The sequence below is a fragment of the Platichthys flesus genome, chromosome 9, assembly GCF_949316205.1.
Source record: "Platichthys flesus chromosome 9, fPlaFle2.1, whole genome shotgun sequence".
Lineage (NCBI taxonomy): Eukaryota > Metazoa > Chordata > Actinopteri > Pleuronectiformes > Pleuronectidae > Platichthys > Platichthys flesus.
In genome coordinates this window covers 16,234,395-16,251,027 of record NC_084953.1, presented here as the reverse complement: position 1 = coordinate 16,251,027, position 16,633 = coordinate 16,234,395, and the positions used below count along the sequence as shown (strand labels likewise).

At 41.8% G+C, this 16,633-nt stretch overlaps 2 protein-coding genes across 5 annotated transcripts; one reads left to right on the top strand and one right to left on the bottom strand.

Moving 5' to 3' along the window:
• Window positions 1-1,700: 1,700 nt before the first annotated feature.
• On the top strand, window positions 1,701-10,149 carry crlf1b (cytokine receptor-like factor 1b). The gene is made up of 8 exons (XM_062395671.1): window positions 1,701-1,758; window positions 3,745-4,023; window positions 4,729-4,858; window positions 5,077-5,249; window positions 6,792-6,949; window positions 7,228-7,399; window positions 9,445-9,626; window positions 10,036-10,149. The coding sequence occupies exons 1-8, from the start codon at window positions 1,701-1,703 to the stop codon at window positions 10,147-10,149; spliced, it is 1,266 nt and encodes a 421-aa protein (XP_062251655.1).
• A 1,190-nt stretch (window positions 10,150-11,339) lies between these two features.
• On the bottom strand, window positions 11,340-15,764 carry rex1bd (required for excision 1-B domain containing). 4 transcript variants are annotated; one of them, XM_062396288.1, is made up of 5 exons: window positions 15,635-15,764; window positions 15,078-15,160; window positions 14,704-14,908; window positions 12,062-12,150; window positions 11,340-11,824 (listed from the first exon to the last, which is right to left on the bottom strand). In XM_062396288.1, the coding sequence occupies exons 1-5, from the start codon at window positions 15,635-15,637 to the stop codon at window positions 11,755-11,757; spliced, it is 450 nt and encodes a 149-aa protein (XP_062252272.1). In that variant the 5' UTR covers window positions 15,638-15,764; the 3' UTR covers window positions 11,340-11,754. The 4 variants fall into 4 exon arrangements, with proteins under 4 accessions (XP_062252272.1, XP_062252274.1, XP_062252273.1 ...); XM_062396290.1 differs by having other exon boundaries at window positions 14,704-14,854; XM_062396289.1 differs by having other exon boundaries at window positions 15,078-15,112.
• Between the last annotated feature and the right edge of the window lie 869 nt (window positions 15,765-16,633).

Sequence of the window (16,633 nt, the reverse complement as noted above, 5' to 3'; positions counted from 1 at the left end):
TTACCAGATGCTGATTGTTTGGATATATTTGAACAATTGTGCGTCATGTGTAATTCTCTTAAACTTAACTTTTTGAAAAATTCAGTCTTATTGAGAACTGCTGTTAGTTTTCTTCCGTACAGCAGATAAGCTCTTCAGTCTGTACGCCACCAGCACATCTGTTAGTCTCTGCCTCACCTTCAGCATCAGCTCTGTGTCACTCTTGTTCTCTATTTGGAAAGTATCCTGAATAATAACATTGGTGAAGAATAATTTAAAAACACAACTCACACTTTAAGTTGGAGGGGAACTTACTGTAAGAGGTGAGACATACCAGGGATCTGAGTTTGCAGTTATTAGCTCCACCTGTATTGTTTGTGAACGTGCTCTCCAGTAGGGAGGCCGAGGTCACGTGCACACAAGCTGGTTTGGCGCTTTTCACAGTGACGACAGGAGCTGAGCTAATTAAAAAAAAACTCACATCCCACCTGGTGTGATCTGAGAAGCAGACATCTCAAAGTTAGAGTCAGGTGAGATTTTCCTGTGAACAGATGTGCATCTGACCTTAAAGCCAGATGTGCTCCTGCCAGGTGAGATGGTTCTGAATTAAGTGCCTCTTGTTCAGATTTTTCTGAAGCAGTTGCCAAACAACTTTAGGCGAATGACTGCCTCCTACTGGACTGAAGTATGGCTCAGAGGTGGGTGAGGCAGCCAACAAAAGAATAAATAAAAAAATACTATAATATTTTATCCGTTTCCTTCTAGATGTTATTAGTTGACTGTATGTTCACCCCAATTATTTTCTTAGGATAATCTCTCGAGTGAAGTTAGGCTTTATTTATTTGATATTTACTGACTGATATGTCTCAGTAAGAGCAATATTTGTCACTTTTCTTAATTCTGTCTTGTTTCCCACTCGTCTTGTCTCACCAAACAAAATAACATTTCACAAAAAAAAAAAATGGAAAAGAATACAGGGCCGTGAGCAGCCAGAGGGGGGGCAACTCTCTTGTCGATGAATTTCAGATAATAACATTGAGCATCAAATAACAAACTAAAGTATATCAGTAGCATAACATTTATACATGAATTTCAGTTACTGCTTTTCATTTTGATGTGCCACCCCAACATCTTCAGTGGCCTCATCTGGCCAACCCTGTTAAACATGTCTTGAGGCACCACAGGGGGGGTCACCAGCTCACCTGGAACAGCATTAATGACTGAACAAAGTAAAAGAACAGAGTTTGTGAAGTTGTGTTTTATTTTGTGTTGACCACATAACATAGATGATTACATTTTAAAGGTGAAGACATGTTTTGGGTTAGGTTAAGGTTTAATTTGGATTAAATTTAGGGTTAAGTTTGGGCAAGTGGTACATATGGTTAAAGTTAAAGTAAGTCAATCAGTGTGTGTGTGTGTGTGTGTGTGTGTGTGTGTTTGCTTGGGAGGGGATACACTGAGGGAAACAAGGGAGGGGTGCTACAGCAGCAGTGGAGCCGCTCTGGAGTTTAAAAGGAAGAAAACCTTGTGTTTCCCTCTGTCTGTCTGTCTGTGTCTGTGTGTGTGCAGTCACTTTGGTCTGTGACTGAGTTTCACTGAGGAATCACATGTGATCTGAGAACAGCAGCAGGAGCGAGACGCCGCACAGACCCTCCTCCTGAACTCTACCTCTCTGTCTCCTTCCTGTGGAAAGTCGAGAAGGAAAAACAGCAGAGAGAAACATGCTCTCCTTCATCTTTCTGCTCCTCCTCGTTCCACATGTGTGGTTCTCCTCGACACGTAAGTAGCAAACTTTCAGAGACAGACGGTAAGTTACTTACTGTCTCCTCAGACTGCAGGAGAATAGAGGAGGAGGTGGAATCTGCCTAAAGATTCGATCTGTGTTTCCAAGAGTGAGCAGTGTTCTGGAGGCTCTGAACTTTCCGAACCAGTTCATGTTTTTAATCAATTATTTAGCTTCATTAAAATCAGTTTAAATGGGGATCATTTCCTCCTCCCCAGCTGGACACACACCACCCATAACAACTGTAATATCTATCAGCTGTACACGGAATTTTAAATAACAAAAATCTGCTTGTTTATTTAGTCAATGTTCAGTCCGCTGCTTTATGAGAAGTAGGTTATATGGATAAGCCTATTTTGCTGTATTTAAAATTGTGTGTTGCAACACTAATGAGTTACATCTTGCATCATCAATTTATTGTGAAAGACTTTGATAAAATCAACAGATATAAATAAACATTAATATACCAGTACGATAAAAGAATACATCTAGCAAAGTTTTTAAATGGTAAGAGCTGTTTGGATTTTTGAGGAAAACCTCGTTGTCATAGTAAACTTTTAAATTGATTGCACAGTCTGTAACCAACTAATGCTTCAGTGTCAACAAAAATTATGAAAAATCATTAAAATCATCCACTAATTGTTGCATTTTCCACTCAAATAAACGTGGATGCAGTCACAGTGCTTTAAAATGAGAGTAATCATTAGATGTGACCGAGCGTCTAATGGAGAATTAGAGTGAGAGTTCATCAGCTCTGTTGCATGAAGGAGATCAATCTACCAAGACATCAGCATGCAGAGAATCACCATCATTAGGCAGAGCAAGTCGTCCACACGCAACTTCTTCAAAAAAACATGTCAAACACATGCTGGTTAGAATTCTTGAGTTTATTTCATACGAGTGATTATGTCAGTCCTCGCTCCTCTGGTAGCTTTCATCACATTCAGTGCGTAGTGGCACATGTGTTCGAAATCTTGTCCGCAGCCCACCAGCAGCGTGGTTAATAACACTCTACACACTAAGCCTCATATCTCTGTGTAGAAGGAGCCTTGTAGTAACATTCAAACACACACACACACTGAGGGTTACTCATCGACATCAATCATAAAGGTAAACTCTGAGTCTGAGGGGTCGCAGTATGGAAAAGCATTCAAGGTTTTTACTGACAAACCAGGTTGACCTTTCTGAGGCTCCATAAATCCACTTCATCACAGGGTCATAAACATGTACTGAGCGGCTGCTGCTGCTGCTGCTACACTCACAGTGTTTACTCGTGGAAGGAGAGAAATTCATAATTGAACTTCAAGCTTCTCTGGAAATGTGTCCAGCTCTTAAATCCAACTGTACAAACAGGATGTTATTCAGGAGAACTAATGAATGGAAATTAAAGGATGAGGATGAGATAAGATGTAAATTTGATTGAATGTCTGGAAATAAGTAGAAATGGATTGGACATTTTTGTTAATAGAAGAATAGAAATGATGTATATTAAAAAATGATTTCTTAAATTTGTTGTATTAGAATGTTTGTAAATGTATTTTTATTACATTTGGTCACACACACAATACAATGATTAACCAGAGGGGGCAACAAATACAAATGTAGAATTAATAATTAATCTTATTTGTGCTAAAATAAAAAAGCTCATAGAACCAGTCTTGCGGTTGCAGCGTATTACTCAGAGACATTACTATCAAAACATTTTTGATAAATATAATTATAGAAATGTATTAAGCTAAAAGTGCTAAATGTAGTGGCTTTTCTTTTCTTTACTGTATATAATTTTGTCTTTTACCGTTAAACTAGCAAATTGAAGGCATCATGTTAAGACCTGAACATGATGATGGACAATAATGTGTGTGTGTGCGTGTATGTGTGTGTGTGTGTGTGTGTGTGTGTGTGTGTGTGTGTGTGTTTGTGTGTGTGTGTGTGTGTGTGGTGTGTGTGTGTGGTGTGTGTGTGTGTGCTCGTCCATCTCCCAGATGTAGCAGTGATCTCCCCTCAGGATCCAGTCCTGCCTATTGGCTCTAACCTGACAGCCGCATGCACGCTGAACCCTGAGCTCGGCCTCCACTCCAGCACATTGTACTGGACACTTAATGGGAAGCGTCTGCCCATCAGCTCCTACAGCGTGGTGTCCTCAGACACACTGAGCGTCACCCTCCACAACCTGAATGGCTCCCAGCAGAGGTCTGGAGACAACCTGGTGTGTCATGGAGCAGATGGCCATGTCCTGAGCGGCTCTTGTCTCTATGTGGGCAGTAAGTGGAGCACAGAGCTGTACCGTGATGAGGAGGCTGTGTTAGTGTGATTACATCACATGGTAAAGACTGAATGGGTTATTAGAAACTATGTTTATCAAACTCAATGAAATAACGTGTAGTCCAAGGGTAAGAAACTCTGAGCATCAAACAAACTGCTGTGCTCTCAATCTACTAAGTGGATACACTATTTGTAAAGTTGGGTTGCATCAACATTTAAATATTCCACCAGTGCACATTTGCTGATCACTTCTTAAAAATTTGAAATCTAAAATATGTTTAACATATGGAAGTTATAGAAATAAAAGATTAAAAGGTGAAGGTTTCTGTACTTTAGAAAACTATATTTATACATCAAATTAAATTCATCTCTCTTCATCTTTCTAATTATCTCTAGTTTGTTCTGTAAAGGATTTATTTTATTTTATGTGTATGTAATAATTTAAAACCTGTTGCATAACTAATCTGCTTTTATAATGCATTGGCCAAACGGAGTGAATGCTTCAATGGCTAAGAAATTGATCAAATGCTCTTTTCTCTCAATTTGTCTTTACATTTCAGAAACAAGGTCATATACATTTTTAATTAAATTGTTACATATTTGACTTTTTTATTTGATTTCAATATGTCGGCAGTAGTTTGTTAAAAAGTCGTGTTCTGCCCCAAAAATTAAGCTTTTCATTGCTCTTCTTCTTTTTGCTCCAGCGTCTCCAGAGCAACCGGTCAATTTAACGTGCTGGTCCCGCAACGCCAAGGACCTGAGCTGCAGGTGGAGCCCGGGGGGGCGGGGCGAGTCCCACATCCGAACCAGATACACCCTCAAGTACAAACTGAGGTGAGCGTCCCAGACCTGTGATGGTCTCGTCCCACAGCACCCAGTAGACGAGCAGTAATTTGACGTGTGACACATAGTTCATCTTCTGTATCACGTGCTCCACTCAGACGCTGCGGTGTGTTGTTCTCCTTGTGTACTAAGAGTTAAAAACAGACGCTGCCCTTTCAGAGACAAATGACAAAGACACCGTTACTAAAATAAACGCTGCCCCTGTCCAGGTGGTACAGTCGAGAGAAGGAGTGTGAGAATTACAACTCAGGGAAACAGCGTCACTCCTGCTACATCCCCCGCAACCTCGCCCTCTTCACCCCCTACGAGATCTGGGTGGAGGCGACCAATCAGCTGGGCTCCGCCACCTCTGACGTCACCACCCTGGACATCCTGGATGTAGGTGAGTCTGAACACTGCCTCAGTGGATTCCAACTCCTGGAGGTTAATCAACACTGTTTGTTCCTATCCTTCCTTTTCCTTACCTCTTACCTTTGTCATCTCCTCTCCTTTTTCCATTTCCTTTCCTTTTCGTCCTTCCTCTCCTCTCGTCTTCCTTTCCCTTCCTACCCTCTCCTCCCCGCTCCTTTCCTTTTGTTCTTCTTGCTCTCTTGACGTCTCCCCTCCATTTTCCTATTCCTATTCCTTTCCTTCCTTGTCCTTGCCTTTCTTTTTCTTCCTGGTCCTCTCCTCTCCCCTCCCCTCCACTCATCTCCTTATCTCCTCTCCTCTGCTCCTGCACATGGCTCACACACACTTCTTCGGCTGGAAAAGGTTTATTTGTACGGTTCTCCCCCTTCGGCCCGATGCTGTAACAACATTAGAGCTTCAGGCTGCAGCTCTCTGAGATAAACCGTTTTGTTTTGGAAAAGTTAAAAACACAGCGGTTGCCTCCGATGGCTTCACTGGCTCCTCAGTGGCAAATGCAGTTAGTGATGTACGAGTCGTAGCAGCCATTCCTTACCATTGCTGCGGCTCTAAACAGGCCTCCAGCGAGCACCACGTTCTCAACTCAGTGATTATCGTCCGTGACTGAGCATCCTCTCCCCGCTATCCATCGTCCCTGCACACAGTGGAACAGATAACTGGGAGACTGAGAGGGGTAGAGGGCTGAAGCAGGGGGAGCGATGCCATGTGCATGATGCATTGCACTGCCTCCCCAGAAACAATAAGCTGTTAACATCACACGCCAGCAGTGAGGGATGTCTGAAGCCAAAGGTTAGAACAGGAAACACTTTTACAAGATAATCAGTTCCTTCCTTTGTCTACATCATTTTATCTTTATACCTACGTCCCAACTTCAAAGCACTTAGTGTGTGTAGTAGGTCAAATTTTATAATACCGAGCACAGGAAGGAGAGAGGGACCTGAACCAAAGGAGAGAAGAGGAGCCACCAAAACGCATCTGTCAAGTTTAGCTGAGAGGACCAGCATGCAGGCACTGAAGCTCAGGGTGATGAATTGAACAAGAAACAGGCTCACAGTCAGTGGTAGGCAATCAGTGCAAAAACATCAGGTCAATACCTAAATGAAATCTGAACCAAAACTTGAGGAACAACAGACAAACTGGCCGAGACAAAGAGACACACAGAGACTGTGTATACACACAGACGGAAAATCCAAAAGACCAAACACAAGTCGTTACTGAGTTTAAAACAAATACAAAATGTCTGTCATGAGTTCAACAACGGAGCCGAACGGATTATTCCCTCGCACCAGGTTTTTAGAAAGATACTAAACAGAGAAATCCTGTGTCTTGAGGGATGCACATGACTTTATTGGATCATGTAGTAAAACCCACCTAATGATCCTTTCTGTATTTTATAATGGTCAAAATGTAAGAACCAGAGGCGAAGATATTATGGTTTGGATAACACTGATTATCCTCTCTATGTTTTATTTAAACTCACACACTCACACTGTGTCAATTGTCCTTGTCTGTCCAGTGACCACAGACCCCCCGTCCAACGTGCAAGTGAGTCGGGTGGGCGACCTCGAAGATCAGCTGACAGTCCGCTGGTCAAGCCCCCCCGATCTCAGGGACATCCTGTTTCAGGCCAAGTATCAGATCCGCTACAGACTGGAGGACAGCACTGAATGGAAGGTGATCTGAACTCTGCTGACACTTGATACATTAAACTCTGAACATATAAGTTGCTCCTGCTGCATCTTCAGCATCGTGTTTGTGCTTACATCATAAGACAAATCTCCCTATTGTATAAAACCACTTTCATCCAGACTACATTTGGTAATTTGACGATTAAAAAGTGATTATAAGGAATAGAAACTATTTTAAAAATGGAGAAAATATCTAACCTGGTGTATTTTGATTCAGTGTTATTATCTCTTTCATCCTCGTTGCCGTGTTGTGCCCTCTCTCAGGTGGTGGATGATGTTGGTAACCAGACATCATGTCGGCTGGCAGGCCTCCAGCCTGGAACCGTCTATTTTGTCCAGGTGAGGTGCAACCCAGTGGGCATCTATGGCTCCAAGAAGGCTGGCATCTGGAGCGACTGGAGTCACCCGACTGCTGCCTCCACTCCCTCTCCCAGTGGTAAGTCCTTTACAGTCCTTTAAAAATTCAACTTTTCCAAGTAAAATCCCATGTTCAGGATTTGCCTTTTGAATAGAGAGGAGAACGTGAACTAAATCAGAAATTGTAATACAAAACTGTGTGAACAACACAGTGTTTTTACTTCAGGGAGCCCAGACACAATTTACCTTAAGTAGAATCAAAGTCTTTCCTTTCCCTGGTTGCCTCACGGCTTAAGTGGCTTTTAAATGTTTCCCAAATGTCCGCGATGCTCACAAATCTTGACCATTCTCTCCGTTCTAATAATCAACCTTTCATTGCCAATTTAACTCAGACAAACAAAGTTCTTATCCCCGATCCAACATCCTGAACAAGCAGATCTAAACCGCATGTGACCCAAGACTAACCAAACATCAACGGGCTTGGTACCTTGATAGAGATCTACCAGCAGAGGATGAGAGAGAACTGCAAAGAGCCAGGGGGACATTTGATAGATTATTGTTGTTGGCTTCAAAGATTGATCAAGCTAAAAAGCGGGTTGTCTGTTGGAGGCACACACAGTGCCTATAAAGCTTGAGTGGAAGCAGGTTTGTGAGCAGGCGGAGCACATAATGAGTTACATAGGTTATGTGGTATTTACTCTCCAGAGGGAGGAAGTTGTTATCGGGCTCTGTTGTTTGCCATGAAGAAGTGATAGTGGCAGCCCTTCAGTAGCCGGCCTCCATAGAAACCCTAGTAGGGTACATCGACTTCGCACGTCAGGATTTTAAACTGAGAAACATGGCTGCCATATAAAATAACTCCTTGTTTCATGTTCCCTCGATAACTCTGTTCTGTCAAAGCTTTGGTAGTCAAGGACTGGTTCTTTAGGAAGTTATTCATATATTTGTTGATGAAAACAAATTTCGTGTCTATTGTTTAAAAAAAATATTATTTACATTTTATAGTCGAGTTATAAAGTCGAGGTATTGGACACCAAAAAAATAGAAATCCTGCACGATTGTATTCCTTGACCACTGAACTCATAACTTCATCCTTGAGTCCAAGTAAATATTTGTAACAAATTTGAAGACATTCCCTGAAGCTGATTTTAGGATATAATGCTCAAGAAAAACATAAACATCCTTTTTGAGGCCGCCATGACCATGATCTTTGACCTTTGGCTACCAAAATCGAATCACTTCATCCTTGAATCCAATTAAATGTTTTTACCAACTTTTAAGTTAGTAAACATTTATGGCCCCAAGAGGTGTCCAAACCACTAACATGGTACATATAGATAATGCTAATGCTGCTAACATGATGTTTACTTTATCCCATATCCCAAATCTATAATATAAAAATTATATAAAGTAAACTCACATGACTTCCACATACAAATCTGCGATTGAACCGCAACCATCTTAGCACAGCGTGATAACATGCTAGCATTAGCAAATTACCACTAAACACAAAGTACAGGTGAGGCTGATAGATGTCGGTTGCCTGTTCATTATAATCAAAGTGTAGAAATCTATAAATTTGGCACTGGATGAGAAGACAGGAGATCAGAGTCTATCCTCTGGGGAACATTAATATGTGAACCAAATGTAATGAAGATATTAAGTTTGGGCCAAAGTTAATGATGAACTGACAAATGGAACAAATAATAATATCACTGTAGCCACGCTGTTATAATAGCTACAAAACAATTCAATTTCAAAATTTAATTAAGCTAATTCACTCAGAACGGCCTCCCAGAGAAGACAAAAACTAAAATATAACAATATGACAATTTAAATATAGACAATGAAAATTATCTTCACTGACAGTTGAGTACAAATATTGGGTATCATTAGATATTTTTAGTTCATAGTTATTGAAATAATGCAGGAAAGATAAAACACGTCAAATCCATCGTGACGCTTCACACAGGCCGAACATAATCCATACACCACCTTCTGCTAACACTTGTCATGACTTTAACCTTGATGCTGTTCTCTCTCTCATCCTCCCACCTCTCCTTCACCTCTTCCCTCCCCCTCCTCTCCATCCTCCCTTCCTCCCTCCTTCCTTACTGCTCCCAGAGCGCCTGCAGAGCGGCTCTTGTGAATCCAAGCCCAGTGAGCAGAACTCCACCCTGCGGAGGGAACTCAAGCAGTTCTTCGGCTGGGTCCGCAAGCACACATACGGCTGCAGTGGCATGTCAATCAAACTGTATGATCAGTGGAGGGTGTGGCTGCAGAAATCCCACAAAACGCGCAACCAGGTAGGTAAGAAGAATCTGTCTTTTCGTTATTTCAGCTCTCACACACACACACACACACACACGGCTGCCCTGATGTCCTCCACTGAATTTCTGACCCGGCCCTTTGTCATGCCATGTGGTCCACATTGTTAACAAAGCAGAACTGGTTTCTCTGTAACGGGCTCTGTGGAGTTTCATTCTGTGCTTTATGATCAGGTAAAATGTGCGGTTTTAACTTTACTGGCCCTGAAGTGGGAGCATAAAAGTGGATTTGCTCCCAGTCGCGTTCTCTGATTTTACTACATATTCTAACGACGTAGACTTCTGATCTCCAGCTGATGCCCACAACAAAGACCCACAAGCATGCAAATGTAATTAACAGCCCACTGTGATGTGTTCCGTTTGTGTTTTGTTCTCTCTTGGCACGAAGGACCCCCTTTCACAACCCAATGGCACGCAGAGCCGCGGCAGCTCCGTGTGCGCGCCGGAGACTTTGTGGAGAGTTCAGAGCCCTCAGCCACATCCTCTGCTGCTCAGTCCTTGAACTCCCAGAAACCTTCACTCTACCTGACTCAATTAGCTCAGCAGCCTCTGTGAGGGCTTTTTTGTGCCGTCGCCTGAATAATGTCTCTGTTCTCAAAGTGTGACAGGTTCCCATTGATTACCTTGAGAGAAAGGTAGCAGGGGACTGGGAAGGATGCACAGAGAATAAGAAAAGAGACGATGCAAACAGAGGCGAGGGAGGAAAAAGTGGAAGCCAGACAGAGCAATTATCCTGATGATTCTAAATAATACGCTTTTTCCCATCGAATCATCTCCCCATGAACTTGTCTGCTTTTGTCTTCTCAGGCTCTACACGATGATAATTCATAGCAGCGCTGCTCGGCACGACCGGTGTTTGATTCAATAACAGCCTGAAGGAACACTGACAGATAACTGGCCTCTGGCGTCCCGGCCGTGGGAGAGGTCCACCCCCCCCCCAGGCTCAGGGAGGCTGCAGTGTTTGGTCATCAACTTTTGAGTTTAAAGGGCCCGGGTGGAAGATAAATGAAGAGAGACAATGCAGCCTTTTTGGACCATTTCCGCCAGACAGATCTCTCTTTGCACATCAAACACCAACATGTAGGCTCTCAGTAACGGCACTTTTATTCTATGTATGTAAAAAACAAGGACTTTTTATTGCCTTAATGTTAGATAAGAAAGGGTTAGATGATACTTTGAAGTCAAATGGTAACACAGAAATACTCCAGCATGTGAAAAATGTATTTCAGTGAGAGTAACATGAGAAAATTCGGAATTATTGCGACAGATGAGTTTCCAGGTCGAAACATTTTTGGTATTTTTTTATAAAGCCTAAGAAATACAAACTCTTTTCAAAATCAAATCAAACAAATCTGAATTTGCTAAATTTCCATCATGGCATTATTTGTCTGTTAGGATAGTGTATCAGCACTCTTCATGTATTTAATCTTCTGTTGGCAAACAGCTCAATGAAAATAAAACAAAAGCCATAAAGTGATTATCAAACATCAAACACTTTATATTTACTATCAGTGTAATTCAATTTCGATATTTCTAAATGACGGCCCTGCGTCCTGTAAACTGTACATATTGTATCCAAACAGACATTTTGATACTGTATATATTTTATAAATGTATGTTTAAACAATGGATTTTTTAAGTTATATACTGTGTATGAAATCTCTTTAAATGAACAACAGAGAATGGAAAATGTCTTGTCAAGTGGTTTATTATTTAAAAAATAGAATGTATCAAGTAAACAAAGATGGATGAGCTTTTTTAGCTTTACTCACTTTGAACTATTTACACATTTCATCAATTTCACTGAAACGTAAGCCTTTTTATCTTTTTTGCTGAGGCATGCATTAACACACGCACACACACACACACCGACACACACACACACACACACACACTGACACACACGCACACACACGCACACACGCCTTCTGGGTGGAATAAGGCTGCAGCAGAGAGCAGGGTGGAGCCAGAGGGGGGGGGGGGGGGGGTCGATAATTGCAGCTGAGGAGAACAAGATGGAAATTGCAGCAGGGCCGTGTTGACCGGCCAGCCTCGCTGTGTGGTGAAGTGAGGGCGGCAGCCGGGCCCCAGGGGGGGGGGGCACCTGTCAATCACACTCTGAGTCATACTTCAAGTCCTGCATGATCTCACTCAGAGCCTCTTTGTTCTTGATGATTCTGGACGGGAGAAGAACACAAGGCGTTGTTTAATAATTATTTGCTTCTGTGACAGTTTATTTTCCAATGAAATCAAACGACATCGGTGACTCAGGACAGGTTGTTAAATTACAGACACGGGGAGCTCATGAGCCCCTGAGCAGCTCTACCGCCGACAGCGGGTTGTAAGTGAGCGAGGAAACGTTCAGCGGGGGGGCCCAACACAGTAAACACAGGGGCGGAGATGGCTGCTCTTACTCGTGCTTGATCTCCTGAATCTCTTCTTGACAGCCCTCGTCCTCCGGGTGATCCTGGGCCCGCTGCCTGGCCAGCTGCAGCTTGGCCGTCTGTTGAGGAGGCACATCAGAAAAAGATTTATGCAAACCATTCATCAGCGGAGGACGGAGCGGAGACAGGGTGGAGGATGGACTCTGGGATAATAGGAGCTTTATTACGTTACTTGCGGAAAGGAAGTTGATTTAATACTATAAAGGAGTGTAAAACTTTATACAAAAGTGCTACACATCAACACCAGATGTATGAGACGCTAACTGTTCAGGAATGTGGGGAATCACCGGAGTTGTTAACCTTTTAACACCAGTCACAGTAAAACTGTCTCTGCAGCCTTGATAAGCGTCACACACACACACACACACACACACACACACACACACACACACACACACACACACACACACACACACACACACACACACACACACACACACACACACACACACACACACACACACACACACACACACACACACACACACACACACACACACACACACACAGATTTAATGTCACTGGCTTGAAACTGTCTGATTCTAACAGAAACAGTATTTACTGGGCAGACTAATATTTCAAATCATATAATGTTGTACTCTGACCATTTATGACTCAACCATTTGCATGAAATCATTATAAGGCTCTTTAACATGACAGGGGCAGATGCTGCTTTAGGAGCATTTAATACAGTAGAGCTGCATCTACTATATAAGAAGCTGAGTGATCTCCATGTCCACCCTCTTGATATTAAATTTTACCAAATCAAGTGAGAGAACCTGGAACCTTTAGCCTCCCCAGGGTCGTGTCACTTCAACTCTCCTTTCCACTTTATACACTAATGAGTGAAGTTACAACAACAACAATCGCATCCTCACATTCCAAGAGGAGACTGCCATCTTAGCTCTATGGACAAAGGACAGTGATCTAACTGACTATGTTTTCAGATAAGAAGGTTTGTGACACAGTGAGAGGACGACCCCCTGGTCTTGACTGTTAAAAAGACAGAGGAGGGACTAGATTTCAACTCCTCCAACTCAAAATAGTTCACACTGTACACACAGTAAATCTAGACCCGCTCAGATGTACCCGGACATGGCTGACACTTGTCACAGATTTTCCCAGGTCGCATATAATCATCATGTCTCATGTCTGAGACCAGGAAAGCCCCAGAAGTCTGATTTCAGTAATACTGGAACCAGTAATAGAAAGCATGGAAACATAATTAAATTTACCTCATTAATAGCTCTTGTAAAGTCTATTATGGACGAACCCCTTTTGCCTACTTTGTGGCTACATGATCCAATGTTTTAAGGTTGGGAAAAAACTCAAGTTTTGAATACAGGGTTCCGTGAGCCACTTTAGGCTCACGTGAGACTTTACGAATCTGAGCTTCGTTAACCAGAATGACTGCCTTTCATTTCCATTTCCTCATTAATGTACTGGAGGAGAGGGAGGGTTAGGGGCTATTGGAATAATCAATGTTGATGCAATATTTTGTAATGATTCCTAAAATGCCAATAAAATATGTTTAAAAAAGGACAGAGGAGAAGGTGTGTGACCCCTGGGCAGCCAGTCAGTGACCACAGGCCTGTGGGCGTCAACGTCACCATCTCCCTGCTCGGGAGATACAAATAACCTGGTGTTTTCCTCTCATTGACCTGAACCCCTCAACACCCCTGTGCACAGTTGTTACAGAATACAACAATGGCTGCACTTCCCACATTGACTTGTATGTAAGTCTTTTATCAGGATCTTTCATGGAGCCTTATCAGATGTGGCACTGCAGATTGCCTCAGTTTATTTAAATCCAAATGCGTCAGAGTGATGCAGATAGTGTGGAAGATTGTAGGGTTAAAGCATTAAACAGCACACATCCCTAAAGTCTATTTACGAACAGGCTGCCCTCAGACAAGCCAACAGGATAATAACTGACCCATCACACGTTCTACATGCCGAGTACCAGCTAGGACGCCCTCAGGCAGGAGGTTCAGAGGCCCTCATAGCAGATACAGCAGTTAATCCTGATGCTAGTAAAACTCTTGAATAACAGCAGATGAAGCCAGGATGGGGGCTGGATCTTTTATAAAGAGATTTTTAAATGAATCTAAATTGTTTTCTCTATTTTGTCGGCTATTGTTTGAATCTTGGTTTGCCAATTACTTATTTTCTATTTGTGTAATGTTCTTAGATCCCTTTAGAACCTTGTTCATTTATATTGACACATTAGTATATTTTCTGCGGGAAATAGTTGTTTTAATGGCAGCAGGGGCCTTGAAGCTTGATGAAGAAGAAGAACTCTGCCCCCTTGTGTATAAACAAAGTAACTTTATCAATCGTTGATAAATTGCTGTGAACTTTTACAGAATGTAACATGACTTTTTTTTTTTTTTTAAAGAAACCTGAAACATTAGTCATGGTAGGTAAAGAGAATATTTGAGACACGTTTATATATTGATTATTACAGATGATTGTAAAAGTTGTTATAACATTTTGTCAATGCACCATGCAACAGTGCATGCAATGAAGCGACACTGTACATAGTATACATTTTCTTGGTTTCTATTGTTCTCTGTTCAGTTTCTCAACCTGATATAAAGAGCATTCCCTACCAGCTCCAGCCTCTGCTTCTCTTTGCTCTGCAGCTTGTCGATGTGCTCAGAGAGGTCAGCCCGGTCAAAGTCATGGTGCAGCTTGCCCTTGATCTCCAGCACTTCCGTGGAGATGCCACAGAACGCCTTCGTTATCTCGTGGACCAGCTGCCTGTAGTGGTCAAAGTCGTAGTGAGGCCCGGTCCTCAAGTAGGCCTCATGTCCTCTGGCAGGTGGTCAAGCATCAGCCAAAACAACAACAAGAGAAGAAATATGTGAGACCCATGTACATGATGCATATAATTCACATTTCTCTGTTAATGTGCAGAGGAAGTGGATCCCATACATCCTTTTCACAGTAACAACAACTGCCTCATTAATGGATCTGTACTTACTCATCAAAGAGCCGATATGTCTCCACTCGCTCGGCCTGAAGATGATAAAACCTCTGGATTAGGCTTTTAAAGTCTGTAGGGATCTGCACAGAGGAAATCACGTGGAACAACATTAAAAACGTGGAGAGGGATCATTTACAGAGCTCAGAGGAACCTCACATCTATTCAGGTGGAAATTTAAAAACAGGCTATGTTACAGCTTTACACAAATATCTATATTTTAATTCTAAATGTTAAGTTTTTTTCATCACTTTGAGCTTTTATGATTTGTTATTGACCTTTATGAGACTTAACTGATCTATAAACGACTTTTACTTTAAACCCAATAAAACAGGCTACGATAAGCCTTGAACAAATCTAAGTAATCTGGAACTTGTGGTTGTCTCTATTATTTTAAAATCGCGTTAAAGTTAGAGCTTAACAGTAAAAAGGAAACTGTACCTCTGACTCTGAAGAGCAGCCTGGTTAGCATTAGACTAGCTTCCTGTCTACTATAGCACATGTGTCAGTTCTCAGCCCCGGTAAGTTTCCTGCTGAATAGAAAGTCAAACTCTTACCATGACGACCTGTGGGGGGGAGCGCTGATGAGGTTTCAGAGTCTATAACAGAGACATGATCCCGGTTTTCATCAACTAATCGCTTCCACTCTGTGAATCAGCAGCCTGAGGCCCCGCCTTCTCCGGAAATGACGAAAGAGCACAGCGGACAGGAGTGGACTTCAGAGTAAAGGCTTTTCATGAAATAACAGCAGAACTAATGCATTATGTTTCAAGGATTTGGTGACGAGGATGATGAAATGGACTGATACAATTGTGTCCGATAACACGAAATAGCTTGAGTCTTGTACTGGTTAAAGAAAATCCTACAATGAGTCTGGTTCTGCCAGAGTTCTCTTCCAGTTCAACGTAATCCAAAGGTGTTTGCTCGTTATGGGCTAGTTGGGTTTGTCTATAATGTTGTCACGTCTGGTTATGATTTGGCACAAAATAAATCAAATTGAATTGAGCTTATATGTAGTCTACCCGTCACCTTAAAAACAAAGCTGGGCAATAAAAAATATTATATTTTATTTGTATATAAAAAAAAAACGTTATTATTTTCTACATTGTGATGCTTGAGAAGTTTGGTTATTTTTATATTAAACCTAGGTTTGCAAGCAATTCAGGATGTTGGGTTAAGCCTTCATATTAATAGATTTGTAATATATTGTCCCATCTGTCAGGCCTACCATTGTGCCGTATTGTCAGATACATGTGCTTGAGAAGTGTTGTGATGGTGGACATTATTTAAAAATAAAAATACATTTTAACATTGTAAAGTCCTTCAAAAACTCTATCAATTAATCCATCCATCCTTCTTAGCATGCAGTGGGTGCTGCTTTTATTTTGAAAAGTATCACAATGGCTGCCTATAACCAATCACATGCCCTACTGTACAACAGTCTCTTCATCTCTTATATTTAATTACAGAGTGTATAATCAAACTGTAACTATCTCAGAAAATAAAGTGATATTTTGTGAGGAGACCATGTGGACCATGTGACTTCAGAAATGACC

Bases quoted from the DNA above. Each gene is read 5' to 3' on its own strand.
- crlf1b (XM_062395671.1), top strand. From the start codon at position 1,701: ATGCTCTCCTTCATCTTTCTGCTCCTCCTCGTTCCACATGTGTGGTTC. The intron at 5,250-6,791 runs GTGAGTCTGAAC...TTGTCTGTCCAG, and splicing joins CCTGGACATCCTGGATGTAG to TGACCACAGACCCCCCGTCC. The intron at 6,950-7,227 runs GTGATCTGAACT...GCCCTCTCTCAG, and splicing joins AGGACAGCACTGAATGGAAG to GTGGTGGATGATGTTGGTAA.
- rex1bd (XM_062396287.1), bottom strand. From the start codon at position 15,190: ATGTTGTTCCACGTGATTTCCTCTGTGCAGATCCCTACAGACTTTAAA. The intron at 14,909-15,077 runs GTAAGTACAGAT...ACCACCTGCCAG, and splicing joins ACATATCGGCTCTTTGATGA to AGGACATGAGGCCTACTTGA. The intron at 11,825-12,061 runs GTAAGAGCAGCC...TCTCCCGTCCAG, and splicing joins ATTCAGGAGATCAAGCACGA to AATCATCAAGAACAAAGAGG.